The sequence below is a fragment of the Adiantum capillus-veneris genome, chromosome 7 (assembly GCF_014529385.1).
Source record: "Adiantum capillus-veneris isolate H3 chromosome 7, ASM1452938v2, whole genome shotgun sequence".
In the NCBI taxonomy this organism is placed as follows: Eukaryota; Viridiplantae; Streptophyta; class Polypodiopsida; order Polypodiales; family Pteridaceae; genus Adiantum; species Adiantum capillus-veneris.
This window is the reverse complement of record NC_140937.1, coordinates 48,108,688-48,128,536: the sequence shown is the minus strand read 5'-3', so window position 1 is coordinate 48,128,536 and position 19,849 is coordinate 48,108,688. Positions and strand designations below refer to the sequence as shown.

The 19,849-nt window shown below is 43.1% G+C and overlaps 1 protein-coding gene across 1 annotated transcript; it reads right to left on the bottom strand.

Moving 5' to 3' along the window:
• Positions 1 to 4,641: 4,641 nt before the first annotated feature.
• Positions 4,642 to 6,140, bottom strand: LOC147453803 (uncharacterized). Its single transcript, XM_086517198.1, has 6 exons — positions 6,075 to 6,140; positions 5,929 to 5,969; positions 5,523 to 5,554; positions 5,346 to 5,379; positions 5,075 to 5,080; positions 4,642 to 4,990 (listed from the first exon to the last, which is right to left on the bottom strand). Exons 1-6 carry the CDS (start codon positions 6,138 to 6,140, stop codon positions 4,642 to 4,644), a joined length of 528 nt encoding a protein of 175 aa, XP_086373324.1.
• Between the last annotated feature and the right edge of the window lie 13,709 nt (positions 6,141 to 19,849).

The window sequence follows — 19,849 nt, the reverse complement described above, 5'->3', positions numbered from 1 at the left end:
CTTTCCTCTTGTTCTTCTCCTAATGTTGGTTCTCCTATGATAGCATTTACTCTGGCAGCCATTCTGTGCCCTCGACCTCATCCTCCATTTCTTCCTCCACGATTTATTATTTGGCCTCGCCCTCTGGCTTGATTAGGTGTATTTGTTGCGGAGACTCGCCTAGGACATACGTTCTCAAGCTCGTTGCATTCATAGCATCTAAGATCTGCATTTTGAGCTCCATTTGCTGAAGCTGCAACTATTGGATGAGTTTGGTGAAGTGGGTGAACTTGCCTTTGGTTCCACATCATAGGCCGCCCTCTCCTTCCAGCATTCCTTATCTTTCCATTTCGTACCCTTTGAGAGTTTGACATCTCTTTAGCTAAGAGTTTAGCTCTTGAAAGTGCATCTTGAAAATTTATAGGCCTCATAGCTTCTAGAAGAGTATTTAAAGGAGCATTTAGCCCTTGGCAGAAACGGGCTACTTGTTGATCTGCGGTCATTGGCGGAGCATAGCGCCTAAGAGTTACAAATTTGGAGTAGTATTCTTCCACTGTAAGATGAAACTGACGTAAGTTGAAGAATTCGTTCATCTTAAGGGATTCGTGTGCACGTGGAAGATAACGTCCTTTGACAACATACTTAATGTCTTCCCAAGTTTGAGTGTTTTGAGCTACTTGATTATCTTTGTAGTGTTGTTTCCATCAAAGCTTGACATCCCCTGTGAGACGAAACATAGCCAACATTGCTTGGTTATCGGGAGTAGTACCAGCAGCAACAAAATAATCCTCCATCTCTTCAAGCCACACTTCTACATCGCGCTCAACTAGGGCTCCTTCCCCCTTGAAAGAGAGAAGTTTAGCTTGCTTCAGAAGTAGCTTTTTCTCTTGAATAGAGGTGTACACCGCACTCTGTGCAATATAGATTAAGTGAAATTTTATTTGATACAGTAACTTTAATCCACTTTAAGACAAGACTTGATCAAACAATAGTATAGACAAAAGTCAATATTGATCCAAACTTTATTCATATACACATTATTTGCTACCAAGGTTGGTAGTCTTTAGGTACAAGGCTTGTAATGTCTCTATATTTTGAGTTTGGTGACTACAAAAGGATAGGCTAAAGGATCAAAATAATAAGTTTTCTTTGACCCTTGAAAGCTACGAGATACACATATGGGTCGAATCCTACCACCATGGATAACTTTTGTAACTTGGTTATAGACCCATTGAGTCTGAGATATCTTTTCTCCTCCCAAGGTAATGGTAGCATCCGGATTCTTAGTACCAATGAAAAGATAAACTTTGATGAATTTTATTTCCGTTGTCCATCGAAGTTTCTTGAGGTTGGTATCCATGCACCATATCTTTTCAGCATCAATGGTATAGATTCCTCCAGATGGACTCCAGTTGATACCCCATCCTCTATGCACCCTTGGGATAGGTGGTGCAAACATCCTATCCAAAATCATCATCACCCTTTTTCGAAACTGATAATTTGGTGATTGGCATGCATTTTCAAACATAATGGTGAACAACTGGAATTTCTGGTAGGCTGAATGAACATTTTTCTATACCAGGAAAGTTCAATCTTCAATACCATATAAAAACTCAAAATAATTTTTCTAGGTTCTTCTATTATTTCAAACATTCGCATCCTTCAACATCCAAACTTCAATCTAAAAATCTCCCCAAGCTTTAACCTAGGCCCTGATATCAGTGTGAGGTCCTTGCCCCTTGTCGAGAGGAGCGGAGTACCTTTGATAGGTCTCCAATCCACAGAAGGAAAAACCAGCCGACATTGCCTTAGCTACTACGTAGCTAAGAGCATGAACCGTTAGTGAAGGATTGGTCCTATCTCGCTATGGCGGAGCGTGACCACAATAACCCTATCTAAAAACTATCTATAATCAATTATACCTAAAGGTATAAATCTTAGAGTGACCAACCTGTGCGCTTTTTTCCCCATGTTTCAGAAGCACAACCACCAAGGTTTGTCTCTTTTAAGATTTATGACTAATTAAAAAAAATTAGTTTTGGAAAGTTACCGGACTCATCGGGTCCACCTGTCCATAGAATGATACCGTCGGGGTATCATTCTCCCACTTTCCACACCACACTCACCCTTCTTTTGTTATCTAATTACTACCACACTCTTTAAACATGCATGTTCCTTTACTTTATTTATGATACTGGTTCGTTAAAACAGCCCTTCAAACAGTATTACAAACAATAATCAAACAAAAAGTCGTCCACTTTTAAACCAACAACCCTTCGATTAGGTTCACTTAAGAATCTCTACTGGCGCTATTATGTCCGATCGGTATATACATTATTTATAAAATCCCTTGTCATCATGAGCGTCCCATACCACTTGACAAGTACTCGTTGTGCCAATCTGGGCGTCATCCTCACGCTACGGCAAAACAAAAATATAGTATCCAGCTGGGCTAATTTGGGTGCACTCCCACCACAGCATCAGCGATGCCATCCTGGGCGTCATCTCACGCCTCAGCAACTGCCACATAATGCCATCGCTAATAAGTAAAGAGACTTGAGAGAAACCATACCGAAGGTTTTGGACAACATTCTTTCCTATAGCAACCAGTTTAACCAGACATTCTTTCCTACTTGTCAAACATATGCCGAGTTTCTTGGGGTTAAGCCCCTTGGTTTCGGTCCGTGTTTTCTTTCCATAAGATAAATAATATATTTCTATGGTCTCGCATATGCAATGATGCATAACTTGAAACTGCAATACTAACCTGTACCATAGCTCCGATTGATCCGATTGGTGGAGACAAAGCATGTTCCGCAGGAGTTTCCCCGTTACTTGTACCGGCTTCATGATCATTAGCGCCTTGTGTTCGAGCACGCTTTGGAGCCTTTTTTTTTTGTACTACACTTATGTTATACACTTAGAACTTTAAATTGGTCAATTTCCCTATTAATCCCCTTGTTTCCAAAGAGAGTCTGTAATTTGAACCCTCGCCAACTCGGATTCACACTTAGTGTTGTTGTTCTACATCAAATATTTGCTAATCTAAATCAATCAAAAATTAAGTGTGTAAACTGTGAGTGAAAGTTTAAGAATGCATTACTTTTATGCTTGACATTTCTAATCCAATTCTAACTTCAATTTCTATACTTCAACTAAATCAATTTTTTAGTATTATTCAAAATTCTACTTAGTTTAATTGACAAGAAAATTGATGAATGAGAATTTCATCATGTATAATAAGAATGTGATGAGTTCTCTTATGTATTAACTTTCAATTAACTATGCATAAGTTAATAGTAAAGATGTACTAACTAGAGAGAGTAGGTATACTTAAAGAGATTAGAGTAAGAGAAAACATACACACATATCTTTTCTAAAGTTAATTGAATCTTACTAATCCATTAGAAAGATTAGAGTAAAAGAGAACACACACACATCCTTTTCTAAAGCTAATTGAATCTTACTAATCTATTAGAGAGATTAGAGTAAGAGAAAACATACACACACATCGTTCCTAAAGTTAATTGAATCCTACTAATCTATTAGAGAGATTACAGTAAGAGATAGCACACACACACACATCCTTCTTAAAACTAATTGAATCTTACTAATCTATTAGAGAGATTAGAGTAAGAGATAGCACACACACACACACACACATCCATCTTAAAGCTAATTGAATCTTACTAATCTATTAGAGAGATTACAGTAAGAGATAGCACACACACACACACATATCCTTCTTAAATCTAATTGAATCTTACTAATCTATTAGAGAGATTAGAGTAAGAGATAGCACACATACATCATTCATAAAGTTAATTGAATGCTTAATTAATACGCACCTTATTAGTTCACTAGAGTTTTTTCTCTCTTAGTACACTATGGGAGAATGGTGATGTTACCGCACAACATTACCGCATAAGAGGAGAGAGAGAGAGAGCTGCAAGAAAGAGAGAGATTGTATGGTGCAGACCCGCTTGCGTGTTTCCCAGTTTTACCGCGAGTATTACCGCATTTATTACCGCCATCATAACCGCCGAAATTACCACACCCGGAAAAGAATCCAAGTGGCCCATTCCTCTCCCACTTTTCCCTTTCTATAAATCCTATTCTATTTTGTTACTTTTCAGAAATTGGTACCCCCTTTTTGCATGGAGTGTAAGAAATCCCATTCTCATTGGGATTTTTAGTACCTCTCTTCTCTTTGCTTGCCTCATCTATTGGTATGATTCTCCTACTCTACTCATTTATACTCCATGAGATTCTATATCAAAAAATATTTTGTTTCCACTTCAAAATCTTATGTCAACTATGCATTCATATGGAAATGGAAAGCGAACGATGATCAAAATTGTATTGTCACCCCCTTTTTGCACGGAGTGTAAGAAATCCCATTCTCATTGGGATTTTTAGTACCTCTCTTCTCTTTGCTTGCCTCATCTATTGGTATGATTCTCCTACTCTGCTCATTTGTACTCCATGAGATTCTATAAACAAAAATATTTTGTTTCCACCTCAAAATCTTATGTCAACTATGCATTCATATGGAAATGGAAAGCAAACGATGATCAAAATTGTATTGTCTTGCGTTCATAAACAAATAGCCCTTTTGTACAGCATAAGTAGAGAAAGAAGTAAAAATCCAAAAGATATTTATTAATTTTCATCCTCCAAGAGATCTCTACAAGTTCTTACATCCATGTCCAACCCCATGGTAGCTAAATCAACAAATAAATCTATTGATTCATCCTCTATAGCCTCTCCTATTGAATCATCATCATCCTCTCCATCCGTGTCCTCCTCCTCACTATGGTTGGTTATTGGGAATGGTTGGTTCTCCTCGACCTCAACTGCATCATCGTCATTGGCGTCTTCTTGAGATGGTATGGTGGGATCTACCAAAGTCTCTATGTTCGTATCGGCAAAGATAGATCTGCTTCGTGGTGTGACTGAAATAACATACCATAGTCGTCTTCGATATATACAAGGCACATAAAACACCTGTAGGTCATAGAGCAAACAACAACATGAATGTAGTTTTGTATGTATCATATAATGTTTTAGTGAGTTGCACATGGACTTTATCTGCTCACAACTACTAGGTTGCACCAAGTTGTCAGTCTTCCCGCGATGAAATTGCCCGGAGTCTACCATATAGAGTCCATTCTCATGTCTCTTAACCTCACCCGCAAACCATCGGCAGTCAAAGAGATATTTGTGAAATGTTCTGAAATCCACTTTGATTATCCTTTCTATTGTTCCACATTCCCTCACCTCTTGTGTTGTCGTGTCAAAGTTGCCCATAACTCCACTATCGTGAGTGGTTCGACGCTCATCTATCTTGCGGGTTCGAAAATGACGTCCTTCGGACCACATAGAGTTGAATGTGAAGGCCTGCAAAAACCAATCAAGATAGAGGAGAGAGAGAGAGAGAGGTGACACACATACACACACCCACACACACACACACACACACACACACACACACACACACACACACACTCGCACACACACACTAAACACATTGAGTATATTACCCTTGGTAGACATCCTCGCGTATACTCCCATTCTTTAGGGCTTATTTGTTCTCCTTGTGCCTTGGCCTTGGTCATGGCATTGTGTATCCACCCAACTAGAATTAGATCAGGGTATTTGGCAAGCTCTTTAGGAAAGGGAGGTGCTCGCCTACTGCCATGCGACCTCTTCCATGCTTCCCTCTCCCTTTCTCTCGTTGTACGCACCTCCACATACATATCCACCCATTTGCCCATGATGGGAGCATTGAGTAGACAATGGTTGTTGACTATGGCTTGAAATTTCCTATCCAAAATCAAGAGAGAACTTTTCCTACTTGGAATGTTTGCGTGTTTTTTTGGATCCTCTTCCTCCGTCTTTAAACGAGGCAATGATGGGTCTATTGTGAAAAGATATTGAGAGACATACACAAAAGCCTCTTGTACAATGCAACCCTCTGCCATGCTTGCCTGAACACATGTACATGAAACCATTAGTGATTAAAGTAACTAATAAAAAGCGTTGTGAATACAATCCAATCCTAATAAGGTTTAATGCTTAAGATCGATGAATACCTCTGGTTGTGATCGTAGCCTTACAAAGTCTTTCAAGGTCTTTAGGAACCTCTCAAGAAAGAACATCCACCTAAAGTGAACCACACCACAAATGGCTATCTCCTCAACAAGATGGAGCAATAGGTGAACTTGGCTAACAAGAATAGAACGTGGGAATAGCACAAGTTGCTTCAATCGCTAGAAGTCGAGCTGTTGGAATGGCTGAAACTTCGATTTCTTTGGAACTCACAAACCTGTAACCAAAAAACCCTTCATAATCTTCATAGTAAAGTTAGTCTTCAAAGTAAAGTTTAGGAGGGAGGATCAAATGTTCTATACCTGACAACTTCTCCCACCTTGAATATTGCAGTCTTTACCTTCATGTCCGCAAATCCACTAATGCTAATTGGAAGCACAAACTATTGCACAAACAAAAAGACTTTTTTAGTATCCAGAACCCTAAACCACATACACACACACTCACATATACACACACACACACACACACATTACCTGAAGAATCTTGTGCCAATCATGGGATTTGAGCCCATACAGTTGTGTGGATCCTCCTTTCTTAGTTTTAGTGAAGGCACCCTTGAGCGAACGCATATAACCTATTGGAGTACGGATGGATGCAATGACTTGTTCATCCGCTCTTGATCCACCCTTGATAGAATCCAAGGTGCCTTTGGAAGAACCATCTTCCCCCGAGGCCCCATGCGAGGTGTGGCCGAAGGAGGGAGCCTCCTTATGGCCCTCATGTCCTCTCTAGCCCCCAATGAATCTTTCTTGCCTACTATGTGATCCCATATAGCTTGCCCAACATTTTTGAACACATGCATTGGATCCAATAGGTGTTGGATTTTTAATGAAGCCCAATAGGGTAGTGATAAGAAAATAGAGTACCTAGACATACCCCTAGGTGGATCATTGGGAGGAGGCAATGTGTTGTGATGCTCATTCCAATGTCTTGCCCAATCGGCCATGGTCCAATGGAGTGGCTCCATCCCATTGCATGGTGGAGCATAAGATGGATGTGTGGGCGGCAAGAAGCGACGGTTATTGGGGTAGATCACCTTACCAAGTAGAGCGGGTCTCTCTGTCACGAGTGAGGGTCCACAAGTTGGGCATGCCCTATGTCCAGATGTCGATATTCCTACAAAAACAAAAGACATAACCGCATATAAGTGACCAATGCAAAGACATTAAAGAGCGTTACAATGTATAAGCTTACCAGAAATCTCTCCAAGCCCGGGGTAATCATGCATGGTCCACATGAGAATGCACTTGATCATTGTGCGCCGATCACGAAGTGGTCTTGATACATCAAAAACATCTATGCCGTTCCATAGCTCTTGAAGCTCTTCAATCAAAGGTGCTAAATATACATCCATGTTATTCACCTTGTGTTTTCCTGGGACTAGAAGAGAGAGCAAAATGTTCCCCTTCTTGGTTGACTCCCATGGTGGAATGTTGTAGTTCACAACAACCACTGGCCAAGTACTCCATGAGGTAGACCGATGCCCAAATGGGTTTACCCCATCACTAGCCAGACCAAGCCTCAAGTGACAAGGCTCTTCTCTAAACTCTGGCCATGTCTGCTCAATGTGTTGCCATGCCGGCGAGTCAGCCGGCACTCTCATAACCCCATCGGTGGAGCAATTTGTCATATGCCATGTAAGAAGCTCGCTTGTTCCTTTGGTGTTGAACATGTGCTTGATGCGGGGAATGAGAGGGAAATGACGAAGAACCTTGCGAGGTATTGTGGTTCCTTGCATTCCCTCTTTGTACCTTGATTCTCCACACTCGGGGCAAGCATCAAGCCTTGCATGTTCATTGCCAAATAGCACGCAATCATTGACACATACATGTATGCGATCATAGTCCATCCCAAGCCCTGTCACCACCTGTCGTGCCTTCTTATTTATTGGTACAAGGGATGCCCAAAAGCAGAGCCCCAAAATCATTAACTTAAAAAGCTTCTTACTCAAAAGCAATTTTTCCAAAAGCTTTCAAAAATTAAAGCATTCAGCCCCAAAAGCTGGCCAACGCAATCTACGTAATTCCGTATGGCTTGCCATGTCAAACAACGTGATTTCCGCCGCAGATTCCTTCATAACTTCTGGGGTCCGTACAATTTGCCACGTGTCAGCCTAGGCGCATAATCCGGGACCTGCTGCCACGTCAGCAATGTGTGTCCGTGTATGTGGGGCACTGCCACTTCATGAGTTTGTGACATACCCCCCTCTTGAAAGAATTGTAATCGTCCTCGATTATACCTGCAAAAACAGACAGAGGCCATAAACTATCTTCGTAGACACTAACTGTTGGTACTGACGCACTAGGCACAACACATCTAGCACATGTACCAATCGACAGTCACATCACCGGACATCACAGGACATCACATGACAAATCACATTCAAATTCATTCCAAATCTCAGACCATGATTAATCGGCAACGTATTTAGTAATTGCATCTAGATCCATTCGGGACCTCACAGATGCCCGATTAACTACTCCATATTGCAATCATGTCCATAGAGATTTATGAGACCGAAATGCTGCAGTCATTTCGTCTTTCAGTTCATGCACTCAAACAAGTCAAGTACAAATCAATTAGTATCATTTTCATTTTCGAGAATTCCAGTTCATAAGTCATACAACAGAATACTGTCAGCCTAGCAGTATCCCTGAAACCCAAAGGGACGTTAGTGACTCTATATCAAAAATCGGGGTAATCTATTGACAAAGGAGCGGAGTGACTCCCCTCTTGTGCAAGCCCGCTGCACTAGATTCACCCATGCTGAAATCAAGGTTCTATCAGAGTAGACTATGCTAAACCGAATGCTTCAAGGTAAAGTTCCACAATCTGAGGATTATCTGCTAGGTCCTCCTCCATCCACTTCGCATCCAATGCAGGATAGTTCTTGAATTTAACTAAGAACCGCCTAATCACTTTACCTTTAATCTTTCTATCTTTATGTGCCAATATCTGTTCTCGAACGAGGATCTCCTCGCTTTCCTTCACTTTGGGTTGCTCATCTGGCTCCCCATCATCGGGCACATCGCCTTTAAAAGGCTTCAAGAGACTCACATGAAAAGCATTGTGAATTCTCCAAGTATCGGGCAGCTTTAGTCTAAAGGAGACATCATTTATCTTTTCTTTTATCTGGAAAGGTCCATAGTATCTCATGCTAAGCTTTGGAAAAAGCCGCTCCCTTCCCTTTTTCTTTCGTAGGCGTGCCTTCTCAAAACGTAAGAGCACCCAATCGTCTTCTTTTAATTTCAAATTGTGACGGTGTTGATCTGCTGCCTTCTTTTGTCTTTCTTGAGATTTTGCTAAAGCCTCCCGGACCTTGGCAAAAGTAGTGTCCAAGTCCCTCGTGTACTCGTCGGCTTCAAAAATCTTATCTTTCGTGCTTAGGAAGGGTGAAACCTTTGTAGCATCTTCAATAATCTCAAATGGCGCCTTCCCCGTCGAAGAGTGGATCGTATTATTGTAGGCATATTCCACCAAGGGCAAAAACTTTTCCCATTGAGTCTTTTGATTAGAAATGTAAGACTTCAATAAATCAAGTACAAGTGAATTTGCAATCTCAGATTGCGCATCTGTCTGCGAGTGGAAAGATGACGAGAACTGCAACCGTGTGCCAATGTTCCCCCAAATACCCTTCCAAAACAAACTCGTGAATCGGGGATTTCTTTCAGAGACTATTGTCTCAGGCATGCCATGTAATCTGAATATGTAGGCAATGAACAATCTCGCTAATTGATCCGGCTTGACTGTTTTCTTCACTGGAATGAATTGAGCTTGCTTGCTAAATTTGTCGATAATAGTCCAGATACCATCGTGCCCACTCTGTGTCTTCGGGAGATCAAAAATGAACTCCATTGCAATACTTTACCAGGAGCGGATGGGAATGGATAAAGGTTGTAACAATCCATGTGCTTTATGCCTGTCAAACTTGACCTTCTGGAATACCAAACAACTGCGTACAAAATAGACCACGTCCTTCTTGAGTCTCGGCCAAAAGAAGTAATGCTCCACACCTTTCAAGGTGGTGTCAATGCTGTGGTGATCCGTAAATGGTGGATAATGGCATTCAGTTAGAACCTTTTCCCTCAACGGCTGTGTAACGCACAACATCTGTAACAGGACTTGATTTTGAGGTGTTTTAGCAATAAATTTTGTTTTTCTAGGAAGTTTTGGTCGTTTTAAAGTTAGTCCACTGTGTAGAAGGATGTGTGGATTGTTTTCGTTTAATAAAATTTTTTGATCCGGAAGGCACTTTCTGGGGCATTTTTGAAGGTGTTAACGTGGGATTTTGGAAAAGTGATGTATGAAGCGATTGAAGCCTGTGTTATAAGGAACAACTTTGGTTCTCTGAGTCTTTAGGGATTTTGATGTTTTGATGTTCGTTGAGGGCCAAAGATTAAGAAAAAAGTGGGATTTGCTGTTTTTGCATCGTTTTTGTAGAAAATGCTGTTTTGCAGGTTGATTTTCAGCAAATTAGAGCAGGCTATGGAAATTTTCCATCACATAGCCGTCGAAGAGCGCAGCGAGGGCAACAAGATTGTGTGAGACGGACTTGGGCTGTTTTGGCTCCGTTTGGGAGTTATGTTCAGTTGAAGACAGCTGAAAATTTGTGGACTTGAAAAAAGTTCCGAAAATGTAACCTTTACGGATCACATCGCGATCACGTTTTTACCTTATTCTTGTAGGTATACTTGGCGCGCAAGTCGAGTCGACCGAACGCCAAAAATAGAAAAGCGGCTATTTTGAGAGGTCGCATGCTTTTGGAGGAAAAAAAAATCAGAATAGAAAGACGGGTGGTGCGTTTTGGGGATCATTCACCGATCTCTCTTCTGCGAGTGTGAGTGCGAGTGCGAGTGAAACGCTGCATGCAAGCGAACTGAAGCTCGGGGGTGGTCGGGAGGTTCGAGCTCCGTACAACGGAGTGCACCCATATATTTTTGCTCCTCTGTTGTATCAAACACTATCAATATAAAGATCTCTTTCTCTGGCTTTGATGTCTATCTCTATTATTCTGTTTCTGTGACAACATCGTTTTCTTCATCCATTAGCCATCCCGTATGGAATATCCCGCTACTACCTCCCCATTCTGCATTCGTGTGAATACATCTGAAAAATTTGGATCTGTGGCATACTGATCGACCATATCCCCGAAGCTTCTATGATGAATCGCGAAAATAGCCAAGACTAACAGCTTCCGGGACAAAGCATCTGCCACCAAGTTCTTCTGTCCCTGTACATGGACAATCTGGAAGTGAAATTGTGACAAGATGTTAGCCCACCGCATCTGCTTTTCCGAAAGCTGCTTCTGTGAAAAGAGTAGCGCAAACCTCTGATGATCAGTGAAGACCGTAAAATCGGCTCCGAGTAGGTAATGTGGCCACTGAGCAAGAGCATGGATAACCGCCAAAAGCTCTTTCTCATAAATCTGTGTTGTCAATTCCGGCCTTGAAAACAATCGGCTCTCATAGGCAATGACATGGCCTTCTTGCATTAAGACCGCACCTAGACTACGACCACAAGCATCACAATATACTTCGAATGACTTTTCCAAATCCGGCAGAGTCAAAACTAGTCCCGTAGTCAATTTCTCTTTCAAAGTCTGAAAGGCAGTCACCTCTGTGGGTTCCCACCAGAAAGGGACTCCTTTCTGTGTCAGAATGTGCAAAGGGGAAGCGACCTCTGCAAACTTTCTAATGAACCGCTGGTAGTAAGAACATAAGCCCAAGAAGCTTCTAACTTCATGAACATTCTTCAAACGGGCGAATCACGTATAGTTTCAATCTTGGTAGGTCCATCTGTACTCCTGTGCTGAGACGATGTGTCCCAAAAAGTGGATCTTCGGTAAGAAAAATTCACTCTTCTTGGCATTGATTACTAACTTGTGACCTTGCAATGCCTGAAAGACCAGTAGTAGATGGTGTCTATGTTCTGCCTCATCCTTGGAGAAGACTATAATGTCATCAAAGACAGTGCCAACAAAAGATCTGTACTCTTTGAAAATCCTATCCATCATTCGGTTAAAAGTCGTTGGAGCATTGGTAAGGCCAAAAGGTATCACCAAAAATTCATATTAACCGAAGCTCGTCGAAAAAGCCGTCTTGTAGACATCTCCCGGCGTGATTCAGATCTGATGATATCCACTTTTCAAATCGATCCTACTGAAACAAGAGGATCCCTGTAGTTTGTCAAGAATATCATCGATCCTCAGAATCGGAAATCTGTTCTTAATGGTGATTTTATTGAGAGCTCTATAATCAATGCACATTCTCCAAGATCCGTCTTTCTTTAAAACCAACAACACCGGAGAGTAGTAGGGTGAAGTACTCGGCTGGATAAGACCCTTTTCCAAGAGGTCTTTCACTTGGTTCATAATCTCTTCATTATGGGCTCAGCTCACAGGGTAAGGTGGCTGGCTCGGTGGTGTGCTTCCAGGTATCAGATCAATAGTATGATCCTCAGGACGCGATGGTGGCAACTCGTCTGGTAGGCCTTTAGAAAAGCAATCAGCATGAGTGTGGAGAAAGTCTTGGTGTTCTTTATCAAGTTCAGACATATTCGTCCTGTGTTCATCATTTAACTCTTTCAAATAGATCGACTAAACAAACATACTGGATTAATTTGGAAACGGCCGAAGCCGATACAATAGGGACAGACTTACCCTTCAGTTTCACATCAAGTACAATTTTTCGGCCCTTCTTATTTTTCAATGTCGCTTTCTTCGCTCGATAATTGACCACGGTGTTGTTCTTATGGTACCAAGGGACTTCAAGGAGGATGTCACAACATTGCAAGGGCATTATGTAAAAGTCCTTGTGTCCCAAATAGCCCTGACAATGCAACCGAAGTTTTCCAATGACAGGTGTAATGGCTATGTCCCGTCCGGATGCCCGCTAGAATTGCCTCTGCTTGTGGTCCCATCCGATCGGGTGTAGTCTCGAGCCGCGCCGCCAATTCAGGTGAAATGAAGTTGGCCTTGGCTCCTCCATCAAAGAAAATGTTAACCCTCACGGCTCACGGACACCCCATCACCTACGACGGACGTGTATTATGTATTTGGTAGAGTTAGGTACCGGGCTTGTTGGACCAATAGGAAAAGGGTAAGAGTGATCGCCGATGAGAGGCGCACTCTAACTGGGACATTCAAGGGATTAGTTGGCTAAGCATGGGCGCCCAAGTGTGAATGGGGTGAGCTCATATAAAAGCCAACTAAACCTAAAATTCATTCATTCTCTCATTTGTGCAATAGAAGAGTGCTCTTGCTCCATCTCCATCTCCATCTTCTTCTTCTTCACCTCCTTGTGTGTGTGTGTGTATGTGAGAGAGAGAGAGAGAGGGAGAGTGTGTGTGCGATCGAGCATTACGAAGGCACGACGGCGGCGAAGCGGTTGAGCGCGGCACGACTGCAGCTTCTTCTTCATCGCGGCGAGGAATCCACCACGAAGGCGAGCGTAGAGCGGTGAGTGACACACCCTTTGCTCTCTTGAGCTTGTTAGATTAGTCTTGTTGTGTGCTTGGAGCCATTTGTGGCTCGCACACGGTGTATCGGCACGTCCCTTGCTTCGACAGTGCGGCAAGGAGCGCACATTTTTGGCGCCGCTGCCGGGGAATCGCCCTGCACTAAGCCCAAGAGGCACTTTGTGCTTCTCCTATGAGTTGTTTGTAGTAGGAAAGAAGAGGAAGAGGAAGAGGAATGAGTTGTTTTTCTACGAGTTGTTAATTTCTGTATTGTCTGCAAGTTCTGTGATTTCTGCATAATGTTGTGTTTTCTGTTTGCACACAGTCTTTGCACAATTAGTAGTCGTTAGCTTGTTTGCAGTAAATGAATAAGTAGGAAGGCAATTAGCAATTTCTGCTTGCACACAGTCTGTACACAGTTTTTCTTCAAGGTTTGCCTGCACACAGTCTTTGCACAGTAAGGTAGTGAGAGAGGAAGTAGGTGGACAGTTAGCTCACTGTCAGTAAGCAGCTAACAGATTAGTTAGTAGATTAGTTAGTGGTTAGCAGCACTGTTAGGAAGTAGATAAGATAGTGAGCTGTGAGCTGTTGACTAGGAGATTAGGTAGGTGACAGTGTGTGTGGGCAAGAAAGGGTCACCAAAACCGCGCGCGGAAAAAAGTAAAAATTAAAATTAAAAAAATTAAAAAAATTAAAAAAAAAACGAAAATATTTAAGCGTGAGTGACTGGGCGGCTACACTAAAATTTTGATCGGGATCGGGATCATTTCCCCAAGCCCAAGCCCAAGCCCAGGCCTCAGTCTTATGATATATACCAGACTCACTCTTATATATATACCCTACCCCCTCAAGAGGGAATGAGAGCATGTGGGGCAAGTCCTCCACTCTCCTCCCTTCTCTTCCCACTTGCACCCTTAGACTTTCTAATTTGGGCCTAGTTCCCTACTAGAAATTGACGGTTTTAGGGATTCCGAGGGCATAAAGTGACCAAACGGAGGGCTGTAAAGCACGGCACATCCCTCTGACCGAGACGCTCGTTTTGAGCTATCATACATTCTATTCTATAGCTGGGTCAGAAAAAAAGGACCAAAAAATCAAAAAATCAAAAAATAAATAAATAAGAAAAGACTTGGGTTGCAAAACACCCAAAATTACTAGGTGAGCAGCCTTCACGGGCCCTCACTGACACTTCAAGGGGATCCAAGTCATATGAACCTACGCTCTGGACGAGTGTTAGAGCACGAGCATATTGGTAGTGCCTCCATTTACGCGGGCACCCATTATTCCTCCACCCTAGGTTCTGGACCTTCGGCCAGGACTCAAGGTAGCGCGACCCAAGATCCTCATATCGCGTCTAGTGATTCTTCCTCTGACTACGAAGTCATGGAGGGGTATCCTACACCAAACCCTGATAGTTCAAGTCAAGACATGCATGCCATGGGCCCACGGCCCGGGTCCAGCGTGTTTAGCCGCTTAAAAGAGACCCTTAGTAGAGCTACTCGCTCCGAACATGCGGTTAATGAAATAAATGAAGGGAGTGGGGAAGTAAATTCATCATTCATGCCTAAAATAGACCCTATGCTTCTTGAGAGTGTGCATGTGAATGTTCCATCCACTGCACCTCCTGATCCTTTAGGACTATCTCCCTCTGAGGTTCTACTACCCGATGGTAGGAGTCTTGCCGAAGTGCAAGAGATCGAACGCTATATGCAAGCAACAAGGGAGAGGGAAATTGAGAACCTACGAAGGCTAGAACAAAGTCGAGCCCTGAAAGCAAAGGCTCCTATGACAACAATCATGCCAGCCGAGCAACCGAGTGCTCCCAAGGTAGCAGTCACGGAGGGGCAAGCTATGGGGAGCAATAATGCTTCCACTTCAAGGGAAACCTCCAGCACGCCAGGCCTAGATGGGATATTCCTAAACGAAAATTGGGAGTATGACCTACAAGCAGAAGCTTTAACTGATCGGTACACAGGAGACACCTATCATGTGGGTTGGTTAGATGTTCTACAATCCACATCGGGTGCTACTAGCATAGATGAGCAACAACAGAAAGTCTGTGATGTCCTCCATAGAATTGTCGAGTTAGAAAGACAAAACACAGGGATCAACATGCCTTCAACAGGCCTAATGAGATTCTTGGATACGGGAAAGGCCAACCAACCAACCCTATCACAAATGGAGACTCCCTCAGTGAGCCCCATTGATCCTCCATATGTTGTTTCGCCAGGGGCCTCAATACAATCTGAGCCCACAAGTGGCAGCTTTACCTTCCCAGATCTAGCTCATCTTTCTCTTAATGACACTACGGCTACCATGCATATCCCAGTGGTGAGCATGACAAGAAATACACCATGGAGTTCATTTGTTAACACTGCGCCGATGCCTAGTAGCACAGTGCCCCCAACTATACCTACATGTACATATGTATCAATCATGCGCACCTGTCGTACCTCAGCCTCATGTAGCTCCTACACCTCCGATTATTCCAAGAGCTTACAATCCACAATGGCATTATCCAAGCTCTTATACAATTGGAACCATGCCATTTAATAATAACATGCCATATCAGGCACCCCCTATGCCTAGGGCCACGCCTATAAACTTTGGACCACCGTCTAGTACACCACCATACGAAATATGGGACCCAAGAGCCGCGCGTATGCCAAGGCCAAGGCCAACTCCCATGTCACATGTGGTTCCAGGAGCACATACACCCATTATACCTGCTCAAATAGGAGATTTGGCAGCATTTTCTCAAACTATCGGTCGCTCTATTGCGGAAAACATGCGTAGTGCACCTGATAGAGATCCTAGGAGCAAGGCAGTTCAAGTAGCTAAGCTCACACAGAAATTCAATGGAGACGGAGATGCTAGAAAGCATATGGAAGTCTTTGAACATGTGTGCGATTCCTTGGAAGAGCACAATGAGCTACATAAGTGTAAGGCTTTGAGTTTGACCCTAAGCGGAAAGGCTGGAGATTGGTATAGAACCTTAAGAGTAGAAGAGAAAACGATCTACTCTACTCTTAGGAGACTGTTCTTAAAAGAATACATACGAGAGGGAGTACTTTGGGGTGTAGCCTCTTAGCTCCCGAAAGCCCAACGAGAAGAAGGTGAATCCGTGAGAGACTTCATTAGTCGCCTAAATAATTTGAATTCTCGATGCAATCCAAACGAGCGATTCAACAACAACCAATTGCTCGATAGATTCATTAGGGGATTACGACATGAAAGTATTTATAATGGCCTAGTCATTAGAGTTATCACTACTTGGAAAGCAGTCACCATGAATGCAATCCAATTGGAGGATAATTTAATGATTGCAGGAGAAAGAGTGTCTGCCGAGCCGAAGTCTAGTAGCTCGCAAGCATCAGGGCATGAGCCAATGAAGATAAAGCCAATCATGAAAGAGCAAACGATATCTGAGATGACTTTGGCAGATCTCACAAAGGCCATCCAAGAAAGCCTTAAGGGGTAATCGTGCTCCACAAAACACTCATATGTATCCAAGAAGGGAGCAACAATGGAGCTCAATTTGCTTCGGCCCACATACTACGAGTGAATGCCCTACTTTCAGAGTAAAGTTTAACGGGACTTGTAACGCGTGTGGTAGGTATGGCCATCAAGCGAAGGATTGTCTAATGCTTAAACGCATCATGGAAAATAGACCGCCTATAGCTTGGGCAGACTCACCTCGAGTTCCGGCATTGATGCCTACCCCACCCATGGAGCAACAGTTGCCATTACAGCACATGGTCCCTAGAACCCAAAATGTGGTCCAAACCACACCGTTGCCACCTCCAGTGCTAGGACCACAACCCCCTCATCCAAGAGTTACACCTATGAACCAAATAGGTTGCGAGTCATCTAGTACTTATGTAGATTGCGAAGAGGACATAGACTCTAGTATCACCTATGGAGTCGACATGCTTGAGGAGTGTCCCATGTACTATATGGAAGACCATTGGGGACAAATCAAACCGGTATATCAAGCTACTGCGCTAGCATCAAGAGGCCAAAACATTAATAGTTTTGCCAGGAGACCACCTCTTCAGTGCTACGAATGTGGTGGACCACATCGAGTAGCTGAGTGCCCCATTAGAATGCAAAAGAATGCCGCACTAATGCAAACAAGTCAAGGGAGTGCATTGGCAATGCCAATACAAATTTGTAATCGTTGTGGCATAGATCATTTGATCGCACAGTGTCCTAACAATCCAAACGCGCCGAAAATCACACCATTGAACATAATAGAGATTGTCGATGGGACACCACCAACTATAAACATAGCACCAGTGAATGCACTCACACGGTCAATGCTCCAAAAGCAAAATTACATCCTTGAAGAGAGAGATGCTGCATCCATTGGCCGAGCGAGAAAGAAGAAAACACGAAGAAAGAAATCCCTTAATGCTTCTAGCTCAAAACCTAGTTCAAAGGCTAACATAGGGACAGGAGAGGATCCCGTGTATATGAATGACCCTGAGGATGACTCAGATTCGATAGAGACCACGGAGACCAAAACTGTTACTACAAAGGAAAAAGCCAGTGAGGAGGATCACGAGAGGCAATTACGACGAACACCAAAAGAGTATTCAAAGTTAAACCACCCAGTTGCGAACCCCCAAGATAAGCCACGAGAGACAAAAAATGAGGATTGCAAGAGAAAGATTGGAACCTATCCAAACCCAACAGTGGAAATTGAACGAGTCCAACAACTGAGGGGTTTGGTGGAAGAAACTCAACGAACATTAGAACCTGAACCCAAACATATCCAGATGTCGGACACAGTGTTTCCCACACAAGTTCAACCTCACAAGAACTACAGGCCGTTAGCTATACCCAGTATCATTCAGGAAGAGAGTGAGTGTAGGACATCTGAAAGTGGACACACACCTTTCCTACTAGAGAGAATGTTTGGTGAGGGAATGCCCGACCCCCTTGAGGAAGTGGAGATTCCATCTTCACCATTCTCTTGTCAGGGTCCTACGTCCCACAAGATGCCATTAAATGTTGCCAAATTGATGGATTTCATGTCTTCAGAAGTTAGAACCACCATCATGTCCAAACTATATAAAGACCCCGAGCTAGTCTCAGCTCTTCGAGCCTTCCTCAATGGAGAATTACAGGCCGGATTACCACAGTTTGCACATATGAACAAACCTGACTCGGTAATGAATGATGAGGAACATTTAGCACCACCATCTGACCTAGCGGGACATGAATCTGTAATTGAAGTACCCGTTAACAAGTTGGGGCAATACTTTGAAGGTGATGAATTTAATGCTACTCTACCAATCACTACTAAAGGATTAACTGTAAAGGGGGTCCTTGACGGTGGTGCGGGAGTCAGCATGGTGACAAAGAGTTGTTGGGAGTCTATGGGGCGACCTCACCTTGAAGCCACAAGCGTAGTGGTAAAAATGGCTAATGGATCTATTGTTACGCCTATTGGAATGCTAAAGGATCTCAGAATCAAGGTCTTGGGACACAAGGTGTGCGCTCCTTGCCGCACTGTCGAAGCAAGGGACTTGGCAATACACCGTGTGCGAGCCACAAACGGCTCCAAGCACACAACAAGCCTAAACTAGTAAGCTCAAGAGAGCAAAGGGTGTGTCACTCACCGCTCTACGCTCGCCTTCGTGGTGGATTCCTCGCCGCGATGAAGAAGAAGCTGCAGTCGTGCCGCGCTCAACCGCTTCGCCGCCGTCGTGCCTTCGTAATGCTCGATCGCACACACACTCTCCCTCTCTCTCTCTCTCTCTCTCTCTCTCACACACACACACACAAGGAGCTGAAGAAGAAGAAGAAGATGGAGATGGAGCAAGAGCACTCTTCTATTGCACAAATGAGAGAATGAGTAAAAATTAGGTTTAGTTGGCTTTTATAGGAGCTCACCCCATTCACACTTGGGCGCCCATGCTTAACCAACTAATCCCTTGAATGTCCAAGTTAAAGTGCGCCTCTCATCGGCGATCACTCTTACCCTTTTCCTATTGGTCCGACAAGCCCGGTACCTGACTCTAAATAATACAAAGTTTATAGATCATAGGGTGTCCGTGTGCCGTGAGGGTTAACACAAGGTAAGGCAAACTTTCATTGTTATGGATTTTTCCAAGCATCCTATGTCATTTGAGATGATCTTAGGGCGTCCATTCATGAGGGAAGCAAAAATGGTGCATGACTGGTCCAAAAACCACGTCTACTTACAGTTCCAAGACTCTGTCATTCGAGTTGATCTTTTAAGTGGTCGAACGCATCCTCTAGGAAATAAATTCATCATTGATAATCGATCAGA

Bases quoted from the DNA above. Each gene is read 5' to 3' on its own strand.
- LOC147453803 (XM_086517198.1), bottom strand. From the start codon at position 6,140: ATGTTCTTTCTTGAGAGGTTCCTAAAGACCTTGAAAGACTTTGTAAGG. The intron at 5,970-6,074 runs GTATTCATCGAT...ACATGTGTTCAG, and splicing joins GGCTACGATCACAACCAGAG to GCAAGCATGGCAGAGGGTTG. The intron at 5,380-5,522 runs GTAATATACTCA...TGGTTTTTGCAG, and splicing joins CGCGAGGATGTCTACCAAGG to GCCTTCACATTCAACTCTAT.